We start from the raw sequence: 21,463 nt of genomic DNA, 5'->3' as shown, positions 1-21,463 counted from the left end.
GAGAGCCCCCGCAGGAGCAGGCCCCGGGCCGGAGCTGCAGCCCGTGGAGAGGAGCCCACGCAGGAGCAGGGGGTCTGGGGGGAGCTGCCGCCCGTGGGGGACCCGTGCTGGAGCAGTTTGCTCCTGGGGGATGGACCCCGTGGTACGGAGCCGTGTGGGAGCAGTTCCTGAAGAGCTGCTGCCTGTGGGCAGCCCCCGCGGGCTCAGTTCGGGAAGGACGGCATCCCGTGGGAGGGACCCCGCGTGGGGCAGGGGCAGAGAGGGACCGTGAGGGAGCGGCGGAGACAAAGTGCCATAGACTGATCAGAGCCCCCATTCCCCGTTCCCCTGCGCCACTCAGGGTGAGAGGAGATGGAAGAGGGTGGATGGGGAGGAGGTGTTTTTAGTTCTCACCACTCTAGTCTGTTATCAGCTGGCAATAAATTACATTAATTCCATTATGCTGAGTCTGCTTTGCCTGTGACAGTAACTGGTGAGTGCTCTCCCTGTCCTTATCTCAACCCATGAGCTTTTTTCAATCATGTTTTCTCCTCCTGTTCTTCTGAGGGAGTATGAGAGAGCAGTGTGGTGGTGCTGAAACCACCACAGTGACCAAACGGCTTAATTTAGTCCTAGGATGTAGATGTCAAAACTGAGGTTCCCTGTGCAGTCTCTAGAAATGGATGTTCCTCTCCACGGAGTCATGCCGCCCTCAGACCAGTGGAATGAACCACTTTCAAGCAGTGCCCATCTTTCTTCTCTGAGGGAGGCCAAATTCCTAACTTAGGTTAACAGATTAATTTTTAGATGGCTAAATGATGTTAACCCTAAGCATGCAGATTAAAACAAACAAACAACAACAAAACAAATAAAGAATTGATGCTGGACTCTTGAATTTAGCACAGTAGTAGGAATACATGTTGCCTGGCTGGTAACTTGCTTTCAGCTAATTCAGATGAGAAGGGAGGTGCATAATTTTACCCATTACAGTTCAGGAAGAGTTCAGGAAGAGTGCAACAGTTCAGGAAGAGTTGTGGTAGGCTGTTTGTAGCTGTCAACTTTCACGGAAGACCAGCAACTTGTTCTGAAAAGTAGGTATTGTTTAAATAAAATGTCTTGAGGTATTCTATGACCCATGGTATTCAAGAGGCCAGACTGGCCGATCATATTATACAGTTCTGGCCTCAATTGCTGACTGTATGAAACTGTACCAAAGTCTGCGAACTCAGCAACACCACTTGGAGAAGCACACCACAAGGAAAATGAACCTTCTGAGTGTATCTGTGTATCATCAAGGCAACATTCCAGTTCAAAACTCTTCCAGGGGCACTGTTACTGGTGCTTCTAATTAGTCACTTAATCAAAGATCTAAACTGCAAGCATCTGTAAAAATTGAAATAATTCAGCCAAGCCTGTAATACAAAACACTCTTGGTAATTAGGCCACTTTGATGTCATCATCAGTCATGCTTTACAGGGACATAGAAGCCTCTCATTATACACAACACTGATGGAAACAGATGCATGGCAAATACATTGTAAGTGCAAGTATTCATCTGTGACCTGAGCAAAGAGCTTGGTTATTATCCTAACCTGAACTCATGGCTGAGAGTCAAATTCAATTAACACAATCATACAACTAGGATCAGACAAAGAAAAACAGAATTGATATCCACTCACTCTACACATCTCAATAAGTGCTATTGATAATTTAAACAACAGGAAGAAAAAACATAATATGCCAAAACATCTCAGCAGAAACAAACACTTCAAAAAATTTACCTGCACCTATAAAAGGTTAATCCACTGCCCTTTACTTCAGATTAATAAATGCAATGTTTGCAATTTGTAACTGTGGAGCATTATCAAGACCTGGATCTTAAAATGCCAGAGGGTTGCATTTCATGATGTTACAAACACTGCAATAAGAATAAACCTCCAGGTTGCAGTGAACAAACATCATAAGCTTGGTGTTCTTGTTCCTGCCTAGTACAATTCATAAGAGCAGTGTGGCTGATCACAGCACCCAGCACACCCTATAGCTGAGTGCTCTCCCTGTTAAGTGGCTCACCTCCATACACCACAGAATATGGCTATAAATATATGCAAATGTAAGAGTCTAAAAGAAGGCAGCTCAAAACATGCCATTCTGCTCTCCTAACTGTAGTACAATTACAGGACTGTTAAGAGATAGAGCACAACTATCACACTGGTAATCCATGAAGAATCACGTTGCACAATCAGTCTTTACTGTTGTACAGCCCAGCCACAGAAGCTATTTGTTGGGAAGTATTCCCCACCACTGTGGCAGGTATAATTCTTTGTTATGCTTCCTTTTTCATACATCACTCCCCTTAATGCATGTAAGGTATCTGTCTGATGGAAGGTTTAATACTCTGAGAACACACACAGAGTTATATTGCACAGAACAAACTAGTTGCACGAAACAGGGGGCACATCAGAGCAGCAGGGAAAATGCCCTGCTTGATGTACCTGCATCTGATCTCCTCTTCACTGGCTGGGTTCTGCGTAAGAAGACAACTTTACAGACTCCAAAGTCCTCTGTTTAACAGAAGTAACCTGGAAACCATTTCATTTCCTCCCTTCCAGAACTGACCTTTTCTACCCCTGTATGCTCTGCCGCAAAATGAGATCTTAGATTATGCTTGTTATTGCCAATTACAGACAACAGAAGCGAGAAAAAAATCAAAGAATCACGAAATAGTTAAGGTTGAAAGCATCTTCTGGAGATCTAACACAACCCTGCTCAGAGCACAGTCAAATAAAGCAGGCTTCCCAATGCCAAGTACTGTGGGGTCTTGCATATCTTGAAGGATGAAGACTCCTTCCTCTACAACCAACATGTTCTAGTATTTGATCACCTTCACAGCAAAAATGTTTTCTTATGCTTAAACAGAATTGCCAGCACTGCAATTTGTGCCTATTGCATCTTGTCCTGTCACTGGACACCAATGAAATAAATCCAACTCCACTTTCTTCCTACCCTCCTATTAGGTATTTATATATACTGATATGATTCACATGCATGCACACACCCCCTTATTCTTCTCCTTCCAGGGTCCTGAGGGCACCCAATGATCTGCCTTAGTGGTTCTGACTACCTTCACTCACATACTCTGCCCATGGGCCCAGGAGCCCCATTTCAGCTTAGCCCAGGGGCTTCAGTCCCTTCTTGAGCAGTGTCAGAGGAGCACAGTCTTTTAAATCACCACAGCTGTACCCAGCCATGGACCCTATTGATCCAGACCCCTGGGGTACTGCCAGAGGCCCGAGCATGTTAATAGGCCTTGATTACCCTGATGAGCTTCACATGGGGCTTTCATCCACACCCCATGGGTCCAGGAGCTCCACCTAAGCTCAGACCTGTGCCTTGAGTCCCTGCCTCAGCTATGATAGCTGTACCCATCTGCAGCTTTGTCACTGCTGTGCTTGGCCACAGACCCTGTCGATCTTAACCCTGACCTGTGGCCTGAATTTCTAGGTTGACCTTGCTCTTTCTTCATCACTGGACCTGATCCCAACCTGTGGATTGACTTCCCCAACTAATTTCAGACCTGCCTCGTCACCACAAACCTGTCAGATGATCCGGCCTCAGCTGATGACAGCTGCCTTCCCCAGGCCTGTTCTGCTCTCCATGCTCAGGCACTTGAACTGGTCACTGGTGGGGCTCCTGCCCTCTCAGCTGTGTCATTGCATGTGGCTCCTGGCTCCCACTCACTGTGAGCAGTTGGCCCTTGCTGTTCCCTGAGAGGTATGCCACTATGCACCTGCTTCCAGATGGACTTTGAGCTGCTGATTACAACTGTTTGAGCCTAGTAGTTCATCAGCCAGTTTTCAATCAACCTCACTGTCCAGTTATCTATCCCACACTTCATCAGCCTGTCTAGGAGAACATTACGAAAGATTGTTGAAAGTCTTACTAAACTTCAGATAAACAACATCCAGTACTCTACCCTCATCCACTGAGCCAATAATCTCTTCATAGATAGCTATCAGTTTTGTCAAGCATGATTCTCCCTTTGTAAATCCATGCTGACTCTTCCCAGTCATCTTCTTGCATTTATTATGTCTGGAAATAGCTTCCAGAATTATTTCTCCATTGCCTTCCCAGGGATCCAGGGAACACACTGCACAATCTGATAAGTGCATTGGAGACAAACACAAGAAACATTATCGAGCATTTGCAACAAAACATTCAAGTTGGATTGCCTCTTTCTTTTTTGGGGACAGGGGGCGGGGAAGGGGTGGCAGGGTGGGGAGGAAGTGGCTGAGACAAGAACTTTAAAAGAAAAGGACCAAAATGTATGGTGCAATCAAAAGTGAGTATCACACTACATCTTTTGCTTCTCAGAGTAATCAGGCATTGACGGGTTGCCTAGGGAAGTGGTGGAGCCACCATCCCTGGGGGTGCTTAAGGAAACGTTGGACTTGGTGCTTAGGGACATGGTTTGTGGGTGAATGTAACACAAAAAAAAAATGTTTCATGTGGGGTGGCTGAAGAACTCAATTTAATAGTTGCTTCAGTTGGTGTTTCTGATTCTGTAACTACCAAGCACTTTATGCTAGCCACCTAGGTTCACAGAACCATCATTCTGAAAAAGTAATGAGTAACATATTGAATAGTAAATTCTGCAATTTCTTTGAGAGTTTTTCTGCATATGGCTCTCTTGTCCATTTTCTCATTTGAGGTCTTGCCAATCTCTTTCACCTGCTTTTACACTGGAAACCGCACTGACATTACACCCTGAGGGCCCATGACATGCTTCACAACAGCCATCTGTATTATGACATGACAAGGTTCTTATTCCTCCTGCTGGCAGCTGAGTTCAGCCAAAACACAGAGCAGTGCTTACCTCCACGGTGCTACTTTCTGCTTACTTTCCTAAGGCAGAGAGAAACTACCCATGGCTGTGAAGCTCTGCCCAAAAGCCATTAGGAATACAGGCACCTGAAAGATGCACTGGTAAATTCCATATGCAGAATAGCTAATAAATCTGCTAGGTGACAAAATGACCAGGATTTTTAACTGTGGACTCACTATCAGCACCAAAGAAAGCAACAAGAAAAACTGTTTCATGTGGGGTGGCTGAAAAGAACTCAATTTAAGACCATGAGGAAAAAAACCCTGAAGACAGCAGCAAGTAAATGCGCTGAACAAAAACAGAGCCATTGTAATATTCCCTTCAGTCTGAAGCAACCTCAGCTTTGACCTTTATTAACACAGTGCAAATGCTTTGTTTTTCCAGGTGTTTCTTGAAGGGACTAGTGCACTTAAGCGGTGGACTGAACACAGTGGTATAAAAGGCAGAAATCATTTATTACTGTTATTCATCAAAGCTTTGGTGAGACTTCCAGTAAGACTATGATACTTAGTGTATATTGATTCTGTACTATAACATATATCTAGACCTCTGGTTCAGCACTCAAAAATGTCTCTATTCTGCCTCCATTCCAGCTGATAGAAAGTACTTTTGCAAAGTCATCTGGATTTCCTCTTAATCTAGAGAATCCTGGTCTACCTCTATAGTCCCCTTCATGCTTCTGTAGCAATATAAAGAGGTTGAATTTGGCCTATTACCCAATTTCTTTCCTTAAGAAACTGAGAAAATCACACATAGTGTCTTACAATTAAAAAAAAAATCCAGACACCTGCCAAAAATGACAATAGATAAAAATAAAACTGCAGTTGGAATTTAAAAAGCATAATATATTACTTTTAAACACTTAAGCAAAACCAACAACAAAAGAACCAGTGTGAATTATGTACGGTCTATGCATACAACTATGGATACAACTGTGAAAGGTAGCATGACAATTATTGAAATGCCAGCTAGAGCAGGGAGCTCATTTTTACACTTGGACTTTAAGTTATCTTCCATTTGAGCAGTCAAGTTTGTACCTCTATGTTTAAATTATATATTTGGACACTTAAATGTCCACCTGAGTAAAAAAAACTGAAACTGGGAAATGCAAAACTAAAAACTTGTCATCTGTAATTGAGGACCATTGCAATGTCCCGTAAAATTTCACGTCTTTTCCTAGAAAAAAAAGTAAACTTCTCAAACTTACAAGCAGCACAGTGCCAGCATGAGATTACAAGATGACAAGGTAAAACAAGGAATAATGGATTTCCCAAACCTTCATTTGTTAACATAGTATGGTATTTTGAAGACCTTACTAACGTCATTCGCAACATTGCCTACTGAGATAGAGATAAAAAAGCCCTTTCCTCTCCTTCAGATCTCAAGGAAGTCACAACCTAAGGTCTGTAAGTAACACAGATGTATCTTTTCCAGCCTTCCCCTTTGTGAGTTCAAACCATTTTCTCTGATAACCAGTTACCCGAGCCACAGTCACCACACATTTATTTTACAAATATAGTTGTTGAATAATGGAAGCAAATCTGTACCAAAAGCAACTTTGAGAATCATGATCCAAACAATAAATGATCTCAGGTGTTGACTTAAGACCAGGATGTAGGGGAGTTGTGTCCTTTCCCTAACACATGGTTTCTAAGTGTTTGGAAGCTTGTCTCTTATTCTGTTTTCATTCTGTGCCTCCATTCAGTACAGTTTTATTTAAGACAGCTATTACCTATTTTATTTTATTTTATTTTATTTTATTTTATTTTATTTTATTTTATTTTATTTTTATAGAGCTTAATAAAAAGGGACACTGATTTTACCTGTAGCATCACTAATAATATTTTTGACTGGAGAACTTGCAAATCTAAGGCTGCTCATATCCATCACAGGAAAAAAAAGGCAAATAAAGTAATATCCTGCCAAAAGGAAGGAACTCTCTTGCCTCCATCAAGGCAGAGCAATAGCAGTATGTTTACAGACTCAAAAGTGTTGCTCAAACTTAACTTCATTTTGTGATGGTTAAATTCTTTTCTGTTTCATACATATGCCAGATATATTCTTTTTGACTACAGATGCCACTTTTATTAATGCTTTCCCATTAGCAAGCAAATCACCCACTCCTTTTGCATGTCCTTGCAAGCTTTATGCTGATTTAATAAGAAACCACAAAGCAGCACGTTAGCTTCAATGACTCTCCAAAAGAAACCCTTCTAGGCATCTTTCCTCACAAAACCTCTTCACAATGAGATATCTTTCCAGCTTTATCCTTTTGAAATCTTTCTCTATTTATTATATATGTTTTGAAGTTTATTATTATTGACAATCAGGCTGTTTATTTTCAGTTCTGATAAACTCTCTTTGAAGCACGCAGCTCATGAATTGCTGATGGCTAGCACATAATTAAAATGTAATTTTATGAGGTTTAAGTATAAACTGCTTTGCAAATGTACTTTTTTTCCCCCTTGTGTCATGACATTTTCAGAGAATTATTAATACAGATTTTGTAACAGAAATTAATTTATTTCTCCATTATTATTCTTTTCACATTCTCAGAAAACTAAACTCAAGTAAACTCCGCTTATCCTGCTCACTGTGAAATCAGTGGAACTGATCACAGTGTGCTCTGAGCAAAGAAGTCAGAATCACACCCTCACAGATTATGAACAGTATTCCCTGCCGAGTACTGTTTGTAAAGGAACAAAACATTTAGGCAGGATACCAAATGTAATAGAATTCCACATAAGCAAGTCTGACAAAAGTAAATGGGGATTCTGCGTCTGCAGGGATGTGACACTTAGAGAATAACTGAGCCAGGTTTGGAGACACCGGATTTTGTTTTGCTTTTTCGTGCATAAACCAAGGCAGAGATTTGTTTCTAATCTTTTTTAAAAGAAATTTCATAATCATGCTGCTGTTCACCAAAGCAACTTGAATTTTCATGAGGCAACAAACAGACTCCAGATCACTAAAGCACTCTGCTTAAAGGGACCTCTAGTAGCAGTGCTGCCGCAACTTATATTTGAGTCCTCCAAAAAACCCAGGGAGGAACTGGGCTTGTGAAAGACTTATTAAAACCTACCCTGCTGCCATCTGGTGCCAGGAGCAAGTAAATTACTCTTCGAAGAATACTGGTTTACTACACTGATCCTATGAAGCTGATCAGCTCCATCAGCAGGCGTAATAACATCTCATCTCTCTCTCTACCTTGTCCCTGCTCCCTCCATTGTAGCTGTTTGGAAAGACATTAAACTTGAAATGGAAGAATAGTGGCCCAATTAGGAAGTTACTGGAGGACAGCACGATAGAGGACTCAAATGTTCTCCGTCAAAGCAGCACAACCAGGTGACTATCTCCTGTGACTTGTATGCATGCAGCATGGGAAAGAAACACAAGTTAGAAATCCACACCCAGTTACAGAGCTATGACCTTGCTGGGATCACATGGGAGACAGGACGGGATAGCTCACATGCCTGGAGTGCTGCCATAGATTGATATGATCTCTAATGGTGAGGGAAAAAAACTTTATGCAAAGTTCAAATGCATTGCACTGTTATGGGTGACGGGCTAGCTACAAGCTATGGGTAAGGCTCAAAGGACAGAGAAGCATGGGTAACATCTTTTTGGATATTTGCTACAGACCATCTGATGAACACGAGGAAATAGATGAAAGCTTTTTCACACAACTAGAAGACGTGATTTCTGCAATGTGTTGAAGACATTAACATTGTTAATATTTTAGAAAACTTCAGCAAAGTGATTCTCTCTCCAAGAACAGAATATCCTGGTTTGCTCATATTAAGTTATTCTAGCAACTGTTCTTTTGAGAGGTTCCAGTATGCATCTGTTCTTGAATATTTTTGTGTCAATATACAATATATACTTTGTGCTTTTGTATTTCATCCAATCATGACTTGCCCAATAGTATTCCTTCTAAAATCTTCCATTCCTATAGATCACCAGGTAATTATTTCTTGGAGTTTACCAGCTTAAATTGCAGAAAAATCTGTATTTATAAACTATCACATACTCTCCCTCCCTAGCTGTCAATCTGTACATCTACTCAAGCTGACAGATTATGTTCCAACTCCAGAAGACAATGCCTAACTACTCCTGCTACTATTGCTCCATATTGGCCTAAGAAAGGCTGAAGCCAGGCATTACAACCAGAAACATTTTCTCTTGTGCTCATAGTTGCTGATATAATTGATATAGTTGCTGTTTCACAGTAGAGTGAATGACCCTCCACTGCCCTCAATCCAGATGCAAAAGTGAAGAGTTAAGACTTGGAAACAAAGGAAGGCTCAGAACAAACCAAAGAAGCTGAGAGATTGATGTGAGCAGGCAGAAGAATCAGGGGGAAAGAACAAATTTTGGAGAAGAGAGAAATTGTAAGAAAAGGGGATAATATATTTGCAGTAGAATATGAGGAAACTGAACTGGAATAGTCTTAAAATACAGGGGGTGGTTGGACACTGATAAAGAGTTGGAAGGAAGAAGGGAAGATGGGAAAGGGAGGGAAAAGGCTAAGACTGGGACTTAAGAACCAGAAGACAGAAAAACAGCCAAGCAAAGGCTCCATTACAAAGATCACACATGGGGGGGGAGAAAGGGGGGAAAGAGGGGGAAAGACATGGGATCAAGATCCGGAAAGAACGTAAAGAATCTGAAACTTCAAGAGTTATAGGAGACAGAGAGATAGAGTAGAAATCCGTGGTTGTGGTTAAATGACAGAAGAAGAGACTTAGAGAGAAAAATAATGAGAGATTTTTATCAAGGAGACATAGTGGCTGATATTGGTGATCAAGGGGACTGGGATGAGATTATCCCTTACCAGTTCTTTTCACAGCTCTCCAGTTTTGTTTTTTGTGGTGGTGGGTTGTTTTTTTGTTTTTTTTTTTTTTTTTGTTTTTTTTTTTGTTTGTTTGTTTTGTTTTGTTTTGTTTTTCTTCTTTCTTTCCTTGACAGCAGCTTTTGTTGTGAAATCTCCAGCTACTGTCCTGATTTCTGCTCAGCCTGAGCACTCAGTGATGTATGGAGATCTAATCTGTGCCCACAGGTTACATAAACAGGGCAGAACAAATGTTGCAAGAGTAAGCAGAAAGGTGTAATTACTTTCCTATGGTCCCGCAGCCAGTTTGTATCAAAATCAGGAACAGAATTCAAATTCCTCCTTGCAAGTCCAGTACCCAGCTCCCTAGATCATGCTGACTTCTTCCATCTTCACGCAATGTACAAAACAGACTGACAAGACAGGCACCACTCCAGGAAAACACAGATCCATGCAGAGAGATGTAAACTCCTCTGCCTGCACTCTGAATTGACTGGGCACAAGATGTCTCTGGTTCATGCCATGTAGCAATGGTTGTCTCAACCTCTCTACCTGAGCCAATAACCAGAGCTTAGAAGAAGAAAACGTCAGCTTGATGACATTACTCTAACGTGGCTGTAAGAACTGAGCTATCTTGCATCTGCCCAGCTTGGAGCACTAGCAGAGCAATCTATTTCTATCCATAAAGACGTATGTCTCTGAAAAAAACACTGTGCCTCCTGCAATTACATATCTGCATTGCAATGAGGATTTATAAAGCCCAGGGTCCAGTACATCCGTCATACTCTCCTCCTTCTTCGTTTCTCTCACAACAAACCTTCTAAAACACGGCTAACTGGGCATTTCCTATATATTACATGTTTCTTATAGCAAAGGAATGAATTCTTATTTTGTCTTCATACTTCATCATTAAAAGGTCTGTAAGTGTTAATTAGGCTTCAACAAATGCTTACCATATTTTGCATTATTAAGCTTCTGTCAGTAGGAGTATCGTTGCCAATTTGAATACTACTTACTTTTCTTACTGCATATCTAAAATGAGTGTAAGAACTAAAAACAAATTAATGAATATGTTAAGGGATGTAAGTCATTAACTTTTTTTTTTTCTACATTTAAAAATTGCATCTAGCTACAGTTGCTTTCTCTTTCTTTCAGGAAACACTTTATTTCTCTAGTTTGTTCTTAGCTTCCAAAAAAAAAAAAAAAAGCATTACAATTAATAATATCAAACAATAAAGAGGAAATCAGCAGTGGTTGCTAGAAATAAATTCTGAAAATTGACAACCTAGATTAAAAATCTTGTGTTTCCATGTGGATGCACACAGGAATAACACTGCAAAATGAAATACCTGCAGGTTGGGGGACTGCAAGTAAGAGTAACTGTTAGAAAACATATGCCTTGCCGGAACACCTTCCAAACCTTGGATGCTTGCAAGCTTCTGCTGCAATCAACAACAACTTCTGTTTGTCATGATATATATATATTATATGCATATATATTTATATATATTTCCAAAAGCTCCAAACCAGGAAAGGAAATTGCAACTATTTCCTACCTCTCTGTACTAATACATTCACAAGTCTATATTCACCCCAAAATGTTCAGTGGAGACCTCTGGATTTGTCTCCACACTCTAGCTTTGTCTACACAAACACATCTGCTAGCATTTATATTATAGACATGTTTGCGGTCAAGTCTTGTATATTAAAACAATATAGAATCTACACAGAAAGCTTTGGCTCTGGTCACACTCTGGAGACCAACTGACAAAAAATGCTGTTTCTGCCTCCAACATTTTCTATTAAGTCTTTCAACCTTTCTTTGCTACCTCACACCATTCATCATAAAAGGAGAACAAATTTCCCATGGCAGTTATAAATAAATAGATTTTGAGAAGAATGGGAAGTTTTATCAGCTGGTGCACAAAATTAGGTCTGTGTTTCTGCAGTACACTAGGTAACATAAAAGTACAGAAATCAGATATATATACTCTGAGCACTGCTACTATGCTGTAAAATCAAAAAGCTTCATTGACTTTAGAGTGTATTCTGCCATTAATTCAAAGCGCAGTAAAGTGAAGAACACAATCCAGACAAAAGGCCTTGACTCTACATTCCTATTTATGCTGATTAGAACTTACTTGAGGAGGAGGTTCCATTGGTTATAATGGGTGTACTGAAATAAGATAGGGTTGTAATACTGTGAAACCACAGGAAATAACTCACAAGCACACAGGTTAATGTTATGACTATCTGACAGTGACATACAAAACCTCCAATTGCTGAAGAATAAGAAAAAGCTTTTGTCACAGAAAAAATCTAATTCACTTTAGACTACTATGGGTTGTTTCATGTTAACATTTTCATAGTTTTTTCACAGATTCTAAATTTCAAATTTTTAAGCATTAGTGTTCTTCATCAGCATCCTTCCGTTGGCTCCCAAAGTCATGGCATGTTTGCAAAGTGCATAATAATTTGCCTTTGCTTCAAACTTGCTTTTCTCTGACTTGCATCTCCTCAACCATTCTCCAACATCTCCCACCCTGTGCTGAAGGTCCTAGTCTGACAAATAGCCTCCTCCTGCTCACTGAAACTCAGCAGCCTCTGTGAAATATATAAATGAAAACTCCTGCCTAATTCTGATGACACACATAATAACTGGGCATGGCAGCTCTCCCCAGATCAGTATAAGGATGTATTTCTGACTCTTCACCAGCTCCACCTCTACTCTGGTGTAGAGTCTTAATGTATTTCTGAGCTCTGGCTCAGTGCCCCCATTCTGTGCCAAAGGGAATCATTCATCTGCTTCAGCTTCAGGAAAATAGTATCATGTAGAAGAGCCCCTAGCTTAAATACAACATTTTTTGTTCTGGAGCCTGAAGTATCCTTCCATTGATGGCTTCCGAGGGCAAAGACAGAAAGATGCAAATACCTAAGCTAAAAAAGAAGTGGAATATGAGAACAGCAGAACCACAGTTCAGCCTAGTGGGCCAGAGGGAAGAGACAGGATAAGGAGAAAAAGACCTCTGATGAAAGAGATGAGGAAGCCTAATTATTGGGTTAATTTCCTGCAGCTACATAGCTCCCAAAGAATGCAAGGTATTAAAATGCCACTACGTTTCACTGTAGTGCAAAGACCCATAAGAAGAAGCGAGGGAAAAGCAAATAAGCTACCTGTGGTACAACCCATCACAGAGCAGGAGGAAAGGATTCAGAAATAGGAATCTACAAGAAAGTAGAGTCTGAAGGACAAGAAACATTGAAAACTTGGAGTAAAGTCAAGCTTAACAACAAGTTGTAAGAACAATTACAGAAAGATCATGCTGTCGTAAATAAGATGGTCCCGGAAACTGAGTGGTATTTGACGGCATAGACCAGAGTGAAAACAGAAAAAGGAAATCTCAAGAGAGGAGAGGAAGCTAAATAAGGCTCAGATTTCATGCCCTTTTCAAATCTGCAATTATCTGGAAAAGCAGCAGAAGGTGACAAAAAATAACCACCTGTTTATCCTCTACTAACATGGTTGAAATTCAGTTCCTGTAAAGGAAACATATGAAAATTTTTAATACTATATCACTTAGAGTAAGCATTTGCAATTCTTAAAATACTGTAACTTATCATACAACTGAGAATCTCCTGTCCTTCTTAACAACTGAAATACATCTCTTCTGCTTCATGTAAGATCAAAGTAGATATTGGCATTTCTGTTAGGGAATATTACTAAATGTGAAAATCAGTGTCATTCATTGAATTTTAAATATTGGACATGAGAGTTGTTTCTAAAATCTGTCCCGAGAATTCATTCTTATTCAACAGTTTCTCCTTTTACTGCATGCTTTATTATCTCTGTCAGCCAGGCTATTACCACGGTAATACAATTTTCTGCTTACTTAATGGGATGGTATCTAGCATCTATCTAATGGCAAATGGAGTAATTTTGTAGATGAATTAGATGTAAAATAAAATTATGCTAAGACTGAAAGGGCAGGTAGAGTCCCCCAGTCTTCAGTACTCCAAAAGAGCATGCCTGAACAACATGGAGATGTCTCGATTCCCTGTCTTAGTGTGCCTGCCAGTCCCTTGCAAAGGGAAAATACTGGTCTTTGTAAAAATGTGGGAGGAACATCATTTGTGAAGTCAGATGCCTTTGACTCCTTTCAACATTCTATCCACACGTCTTAACTTAAGCACAAAGTCTCAAATCTTCTGAACTCTGTTACTATCAGTTCTATATTTCCCTCCCAGCCTGAGAAAAACAAAGCCACAGTTTGCTTTCCATTTCTTCCAGAAATCACTCAATATTTTAGTTCATTCTCAACTTCCCAGTCATCAATCTGTATCTTAGCACTCTTTGCTACTTTCAACTTTTATCTGTCATATTTTATGCCCCCCAAAACAAGTTACAGGAAGAAAAATGATAATTTTAACAATAAAAATTTGAGAACTTCAAATACTTTGTGTAGAAGTAAATAGCAACACTAACCTCTTTCATTTTTTCCAGTTCATTCTGTAGTGCTTGTTTTGCAGTTTCAACTTCTATAAGCTGCTGCCTTAATTTTTCATTTTCATCTTCTGTTATTGTACGTTTCTCTTCCACATTTTCTAACTCATGATGAAGTCTCACTGATACATCTTTTGCAACCTAAATGAAGTGGTATTTCAAAAGAAAGAAGAAGAAGAAAAAAAAAAGAATTACAAAAGAATTAGTGCTGAAGTGCTTAGTGTCTAAGCAACCATTTACAGGTCAATTCTGATGTTCTTATGGAAGCGGCACGTAAGGAAACATGTAGAAAATGGCATACACAGATAGAATTCCAAACGATTCAAAATTCAAGACAATTCCTACAAAAAGCTGGCATGTTCTTCTTGCGGACTTCACTGCAACCACTGGTAACCAACTATTTCTTCGTTTCTGTTACATCAACAATGAAACAGTATCTTCATTATTCGTGGAGACAGTGCAGCATCTGTTTCCTTTCAGCCACTGCCAGCCCATGCTTTTCAATGCACTAAGGGATATGCCCTTCAAACACTTGACATGTGGAAAAGCATCAGGGCCCACCTTCTCCAGGCCTACTGTACCTGTCCATTGCATAGAACCACAAATGGATGAACCTTTATTTCTACCCTTTCAGTTTCTCTCTCCTTCACAGACAGATAATCTATTTGGCATTGAGTACTACTGGCTAATTTAAACAGTAAATTATGAACAAACAACATTCTTACAGACCTTGTATTTCTCCAAATGTTGTCAATATTTTTAAATTAAAATGAATATGAGGTGGTTTTCTGTAGTTGTTTTTGGTTGTTTGTTTCTAACTTGCATTTTCACAGGAAGAGCTAAAACGAACATGACAATATCTAATTCCTTTTCCTCAGGTAAGGTAATAAGAATTTTGCCATTCAAGCTATTTGCATTGTATTTGGTGAAACCACTAGAAACTATAATCATACACTAAAAATGTTTAAATATATGCTAATCACTGCTATGATGGTGATTTAGACATATAATTTGAAAAGGCAAATTTCATGCTTTTTTAGAACATCAGAAAGTAAAATTTACCCTTCCTAACATTATTTAGGGGAGCTCAGAGAGCTTGCGTTAGGGCTTTCACTACAGCAATCCTTATGTCAAAGAACTCTCTTTGACATACTAAAGCTCTAAAGAAAAAATAATAACTGTAAGCAAGCAGTCTAGAAGAATCCGATCCATCAGAAAACAGCAGCAGCTCGTGAGTCAGCCTCCCCTGACAAGAAACACAGTGTGTGTGAATTACTGATACAACACTGCAGTGTGGCACAAGACCATTCAATAACCTCCCCCACTGCACACACACTCAAGACACATAATGCCCAACAGAAAGAGAGGGTGGAGGGGAATTTCAATTATAAGCATACTCCAAAGAGACTGCAAGATGAGCTGAGAATCACACCACAGGGCTGTATTTTGATGGCTTTTCCCATAGTCAGTATTAAACTGCTCATCTAGTTGTCCAACCAAAGTAAATGGAAAATCATTGGGGAAATATTTTCAACAGCATCCTATCAGAATCTGTCTGCAGCCCGTAGTTACACTCTGAATCAGTAAATACAATGAAATAACAAAATCCTTACTGGTAGTGATGTTTTGCAACAAAATTTGGCGGAGTGGTAATTAATGCAGGTAAATCCTACAGAGCATTCGAGATCACCGGGGAATTGGGGCTTACTTATTCAAGATGCATTTTAACACAGCTGTATGCAAGACCGTACCTCTGAAGAACCAAGTCCCGTAACATATCACCCTTGTAAAATGGAGAACGTTATTTTGGATAGAAATTCTTCAGAAGCAGATTTGGGATCACTACAAAGAACTGCACATGAGTTACAAATATGGCTAGCAAGAACCAGAAATTCAGTTTGGCAGAAATATGGCACTTGACAAACATCCCTACCCCAAAGCACAACACAATCATCAAATCATTATTCCTTCCCAAGTAGTAAGTTGCATGGTTATTAGGAAAGACATAGGAGAAGTCCTAATTGAAGAGAGTCCTTTGTTCAACCTGAGGCCTTAGCTGGTACCTCCTATGTGGCAGGTGAGCACCTAACTACGGAGTCGACTTCCCTCCCAGCCCTCTGTTTAAATCACTTGCTAATACAAAGTAGCATAGAGCCAACAAAGAAATCAACTCTAGAAGCTGGAATAACAATGTTCACTTGGGACAGGAAGGTTCCCGTTCAAATTCTGCCTGCAAGTTGTGTAGCACAACTGTTCACATCATTTTGAGCATGCAAAATGCCCCTTGTTTTGATCAGAAATTCTACCTGACCCCTGAGTAGGGTGCATCAAAAAAACATTTCACTAGTTTTATTTCTGAGCAGGAAGGCACAAGGTTGTCTGTAGCCACGTGAGCAGCTACTTATACAACTGTCATGGCCAAAACAGCAAATGTGTTTTTTTAATGTGCACAGAAAAGGAGTATCAAATAGAAATACTGAGAAGTATATTAGCATTTTTAATAGCATTAGCAAGAAAATTACTGGAACATGCCTTGGTCTGGTATCTATGTTTCAGTAAGAATGATGACAAGCTGGAAACTTTTCAGAAAAGATGATCCAAGTCTGAAAAACAGGGCTGGGCATAACAGACTCTCAATCCATTGCATTTATCAGAAAGAAGTTTGAAATTGACCTGTTCATGACCATGTACTAAATTATCATTTCCAACTGCGGTCCACAGAATTCAACACAGGTGACTAGTCCCAGGCAGCAGCATGGTCAATAAGCTCCAATTTGCTGTAACAGAAGTCTGCCTTTCCATGAGAAATGCCTGGTAGACCCATCAACTGAAGAAGGTTTAGAAGTGCTGATTCAGTAACAGCCTTAACAAAATCTACAGTATGGAAGCAAAAATTAAACAACTTCCAACTAGCAAAAGAAACTTTTTTTTCCCCCTGTAATTGGAGCAATCTAGAATGAAGATGATACATTATTTACTAATGTCAGTCTTTAAACAAAGACTGAAACTTGTCCTCTGCAACAGGCTGTGGTTCATTCAGATGCTATGGATTAAATACAGCTGATGACACACTGAAGTTTGATGGGCTGCATCTACAGTTTCAGGTGGATGTGGAAAATCCTGGCTTCGCTGAAAATAACAGTTTTTCCACTGACACCCACAGAGTCAGGATTTTATGTATTTAATATAACAGTCCTCTGAAATCTTTACAAAAGAGCACTGCAATCCCCTACAACAGTGGGGCTGTTCAGTGAGGCTGATCTAATTTTGTGTGGTAGGACATGGCTTGTGTTCATCATAAAAGATCCAAAACTCTAGACCCCAATTTGTATTTGAGTCACTTATTGCACATTACCTTCACGAAAAATGATTGGACCAAAGCTGAGAACAGCCTACCCACGAAGCCTCACCACCGGGCCACTCACTGAAGGGCTTCTATTACTACAGTAGGCTTGGCCGCTGCAATCCTACGTGCCGTGTGGGGTGCGCGGTGTACAACAGAAGGGATGGAAACGCCTGAGTCATGAGGGCCGAGAGCACGTCCGTGTCTCCGTCCCTGGCGCACCCTCTCCTCGACACCTGCTCACGCCCGTACCTTGAGGTCCTGCTCCATGCTGCGCAGGAGCTCGCCGTCGATCTCGCCGGTCTGCGCGTAGCGGAGCCTCTTGCGCTCGGCCTTGCGCAGCCGGTACTGGAGGATCCGGCAGTTCTTGTTGGCTCGCTCCAGCTCGTGGCGCATCTCTTGAAGCTGACAAGCGTCCTCCTCGAAGAAGCTGTCCCTCATCTCGTCCATCTCGGTCCTCAGCTCATCTATCTCGTTCTGGCACCGGGGCGAGAAGGGGCGGGGACGCAACAGGTGGGTCAAAAACACAAACGCCAGCAAGCACGGGGGGAAGGCGGCCAACACAGAGCGTGGGGACCGGCCCCGGTCCCCGCGGGGACACCGCCTAAGTGCCGCCGAGCTCGTCAGGAGCGCCGCAACCAAGCAGGGAAGCGCGGCTGAGAGCCCGCCAGGGTCTCAGAGACCCCGCGGGGAACAGGGCGGCAGGGAAGCCCCCCAGGCCCGGGGCTGTGCAGCGCGGCTCCCACCTCCCACTACCCACCACCTCCCGCCCGCCGGCCCCTCACCTTGAGGCTCTCGTTCTCCTCCCGCAGCTTCTCCATCTCCTCCTGCATCTCGTCCTGCAGCTGCGGGCTCAGGGAGCCCTCCGGGGTGCCGCTCCGGCCGCCGCCGCCCGCCTCGCCCTGCCGCAGCCCCTCGGCCCCGGCCGCCGCCGCCATGGCAGAGGGCGAGGAGGCGGAGGATGCAGGGGGAGGCTCGGCCGAGGCGGCGGCCGCCGGGGAGGCGGAGGCGGAGGCGGCGCCGGGGCCGGGGCCGCCGCTGCCGTGGTTGCTGCCCTTGGTTTGCATCTGGGCGGCCGCCGCCAGCCCCTTCCTGAGGTGGAACTGGATGAGCTCACTTTGCAGGCATCCCTCCCGCCAGAACCCGCCGCCGCCGCCCGCCGCCCCGCGGCCCTTGGCGGCGCCCGCCGAAGATGGAGGCGCCGGGGCCGCCTCCCCCGCGCCCTTCAGCGGGGACCGCCCCGCTTTCCCCCGCCACTGCCTGGGCGGCGGCGGCGGCGGCGGCGGCTGCGGCTGAGGCTGCGGCGCCGCCGCCCCCTCCCGCTCCCGCTCCCGCTCCCGCTCCCCCCCGCCGCCGCCCGCAGGGGGCGCCTCCTCGCCGGGCTCGGCGGCGGGCGGCGCTTCAGCACCGGCTCCGGGCTGGACAGCGCCCGGCGGCGCCGCGCCCCGCCCCGGCCGCTCGGCGGCGCGGCCCCGGCCGCCCCTCGGCGCCTGGCCCGGCGGCGGCCGCGGGGCCCCGGCCCCGGCCTTGGAGGAGGCGGCGGCGGCCGCGGCGGCGGCGGGCGGGGCGCGGGCGGCGGGCGGGGGTCGCGGGGGGGCGTCGCGGGCCCTGGCCGGGGAGGAGGCCCGCGGCTGCTTCCTGCCGCTGCTGCCCTCCGGGTGCAGGCGAGGCTCGGCGGCGGCGCCCCCTGCGGGCGGCTGGCTCATGGCGGCGGCTATCTGCGGGGAGAGTCCATCGCCGGCGGCGTCCTCCGCCTCCTCCGGCCGGCCGGCTGCGGGAGGAGAAGCGGGGAGGACGGTCGGGGGGGGGAACAGGGAGGAGGCCCCGGCCCTGCCCCGCCGTGTGCCCGGTGCGGGCTGCGGCTGCACCTGCCTGCGTCCCCCGGGGCCTCCTCCTTCAGCCTTGACAGGGCCTCTTCGGCACAAAGTGAGGCCTGCAAGGCACGCAAACCAAGAGCAAAAGGGCCACTGAATCAACTTTTACACCCATCTTTGCATCAGTTTCTTTCACAGAAGCATTGTCGAGACCTAAGGAGCGGTTCAGGCTTGCTAGCGGTTACACTGAAGCAGCACCGAGGCAGAATCCCTCCAGCACATTTCCAAAACATAGGGATTAAGGAAGGAGTACACCCCAGCCCAGCACTAGATGTGACACGGTATTCACCTGCGGGTGCTCAGGTGGCAATTTTCCCCCGTAGGGCCTGACCTAGAGTTTTCATGGCCACAGCAGATGGCTGAAATGGGCTGTTAGGTGCCATACCGTGCTGCAAAGATGTTCCGTAAGGCATTCTAAAAATAATAGCTATGATCCATAAACTGTTTTCACATAGCCTTTATTCAGTTGTCCTTAAAGGGAAAATGCGGGCCAAAATAGCATTCCTAATGTAGCCTTATGATTCCCAACTGTCCCACCACAAAGTACAGAGTAAAAGCCAACTGGTCAAAGTCAATGTAGACATTATACCCTACCCTGACAATTGGTTTACTCCCTGCAACACACCAGACAATGACACTGTGTTTGCTCTGCACTCACTGGCTGGGGTACAAGGTTTCCTCTCAAATGCACTGTCATTATCACCCTGATTTTAACCAATACACTGAAAATTAATGCTCAGAAGAACATAATTTGGCAGGATCTTCCCAGGCATTAATAAGCAAAAAGGGAGCATGGGAGTGTAAACCTACCAAAACTTAGACTTGCACCACAACGCCGATTTGCTTTGCTTCTCTAGCAATCACCATAAATACAATTCCCAAACTGCTGCTTTGCTGCTTTTCAGAGCTGGACAGGTCCAAAAAGCCACTCTTGAAAGCCAAACCTAAAGAAACTGCAAGAAGTCAGGGCTCAGCCTAGATCCTGCACCTTCCTCTTAACTCTGACTCTTCCCTACTGTTTTCCTGATTTATTTTTTTCCCCACAACCCAAGCCCCGTTTGAGCCCGGGTCTGAAACCTCCGAAAACCCTCACAAAACTCCGCGACCCCATCTCCCCTCCAGTGGCGAGCCCACGTGGCGCCAGGACGCTGCGTCTCTGCAGGTGGAAAAAGCGCAGAAACACACGCCGGCAACAAAAGGGGAGAGTCCAGCGGCTCCACCCGGCAGCGTGGGGATGTCCCCAGCCCCTGGCGCTTGTCCCCCGACCCCTGTCCCTCCCGGGGGTGGCGGCTGGCGGGGCACGCCTGCCTTTTGTCCGGGTTTTAGAGGCGTGGGAGGCTTCTCGCAGCTCCCCCTCCACGCCCGGCGCTTTTGTTGAATCTGAATCTGAAGTAACATCCCACCCCCCACCTTTAGAAATAATAATTAAAAAAAAAAAAAAAGGAAATAAAAAGGAAGAAAGGCTTGAGGCTAAAGCAGCCGCGTTACTCACCACCGCCCTGCCTGCTGCCCGGCTGGCGAAATGCATGCACGGGGAGCCGGGCACCGCGCACGGGGTCCCCAGCGCTGCCGGAGCCGCTCAGGAAAATGAAGCAATATTCATGAGCTGACCTCACCGGGCCGGGGAGAGGGAGGAGAGCAGCGGAGAAAAGAAAAGATGAGACGGCGAGGACCCCGCCCAGGCCTGAAGGCTGAGTTGCGTCCCCTTCCTTATCTATCTGCACACGGTGCCACCGGATTACGGCGCAAATGGGGGAAGGAGGCGCCCGGCTTCCCTTCCCGATCCACCCCGGCGATCGATCCCCATCAATTATTTAGCGGCTCCTCCAGGGGAGCCGGCTTCGAGCGGGCGGGGATGCCGGGCGCCTTGCGCATCAGCAGCAGGCCGGTAAGAGGGAGGCTTTCCTTTGTTCGCCGCCTTTATCTGCGCTCGCAGGGCAGCGGATCCGCACCGCGTCCCCTTGACAAAAGCCTGCTACGAGCCGGGAAAGGTGGAAACAAAGGCAAAGCACTGTGGTCTACTGAAGATAACCCCCGGGCGTTATTTCTTCGC

At 44.4% G+C, this 21,463-nt stretch overlaps 1 protein-coding gene across 1 annotated transcript in view; it reads right to left on the bottom strand.

The window, feature by feature from the left end:
* MTCL3 (MTCL family member 3) overlaps positions 1-21,086 on the bottom strand; it is a 31,638-nt gene extending 10,552 nt beyond the window's left edge. The window contains exons 1-4 of the mRNA XM_080586794.1: positions 20,903-21,086; positions 18,322-19,307; positions 17,789-18,013; positions 14,176-14,334 (exon numbers count right to left, since the gene is read on the bottom strand). Of these exons, the coding sequence (XP_080442920.1) occupies positions 14,176-14,334; positions 17,789-18,013; positions 18,322-19,242 (1,305 nt within the window). The 5' untranslated portion in view covers positions 19,243-19,307; positions 20,903-21,086. The remainder of the gene's footprint in view (positions 1-14,175; positions 14,335-17,788; positions 18,014-18,321; positions 19,308-20,902) is intronic.
* Positions 21,087-21,463: the final 377 nt, after the last annotated feature.

This window comes from Anser brachyrhynchus (assembly GCF_964034855.1).
Source record: "Anser brachyrhynchus genome assembly, chromosome: 3".
NCBI classification, from domain to species: Eukaryota; Metazoa; Chordata; class Aves; order Anseriformes; family Anatidae; genus Anser; species Anser brachyrhynchus.
The sequence above is the reverse complement of the archived record's forward strand: the minus strand, read 5'-3'. Positions and strand labels throughout refer to the sequence as shown.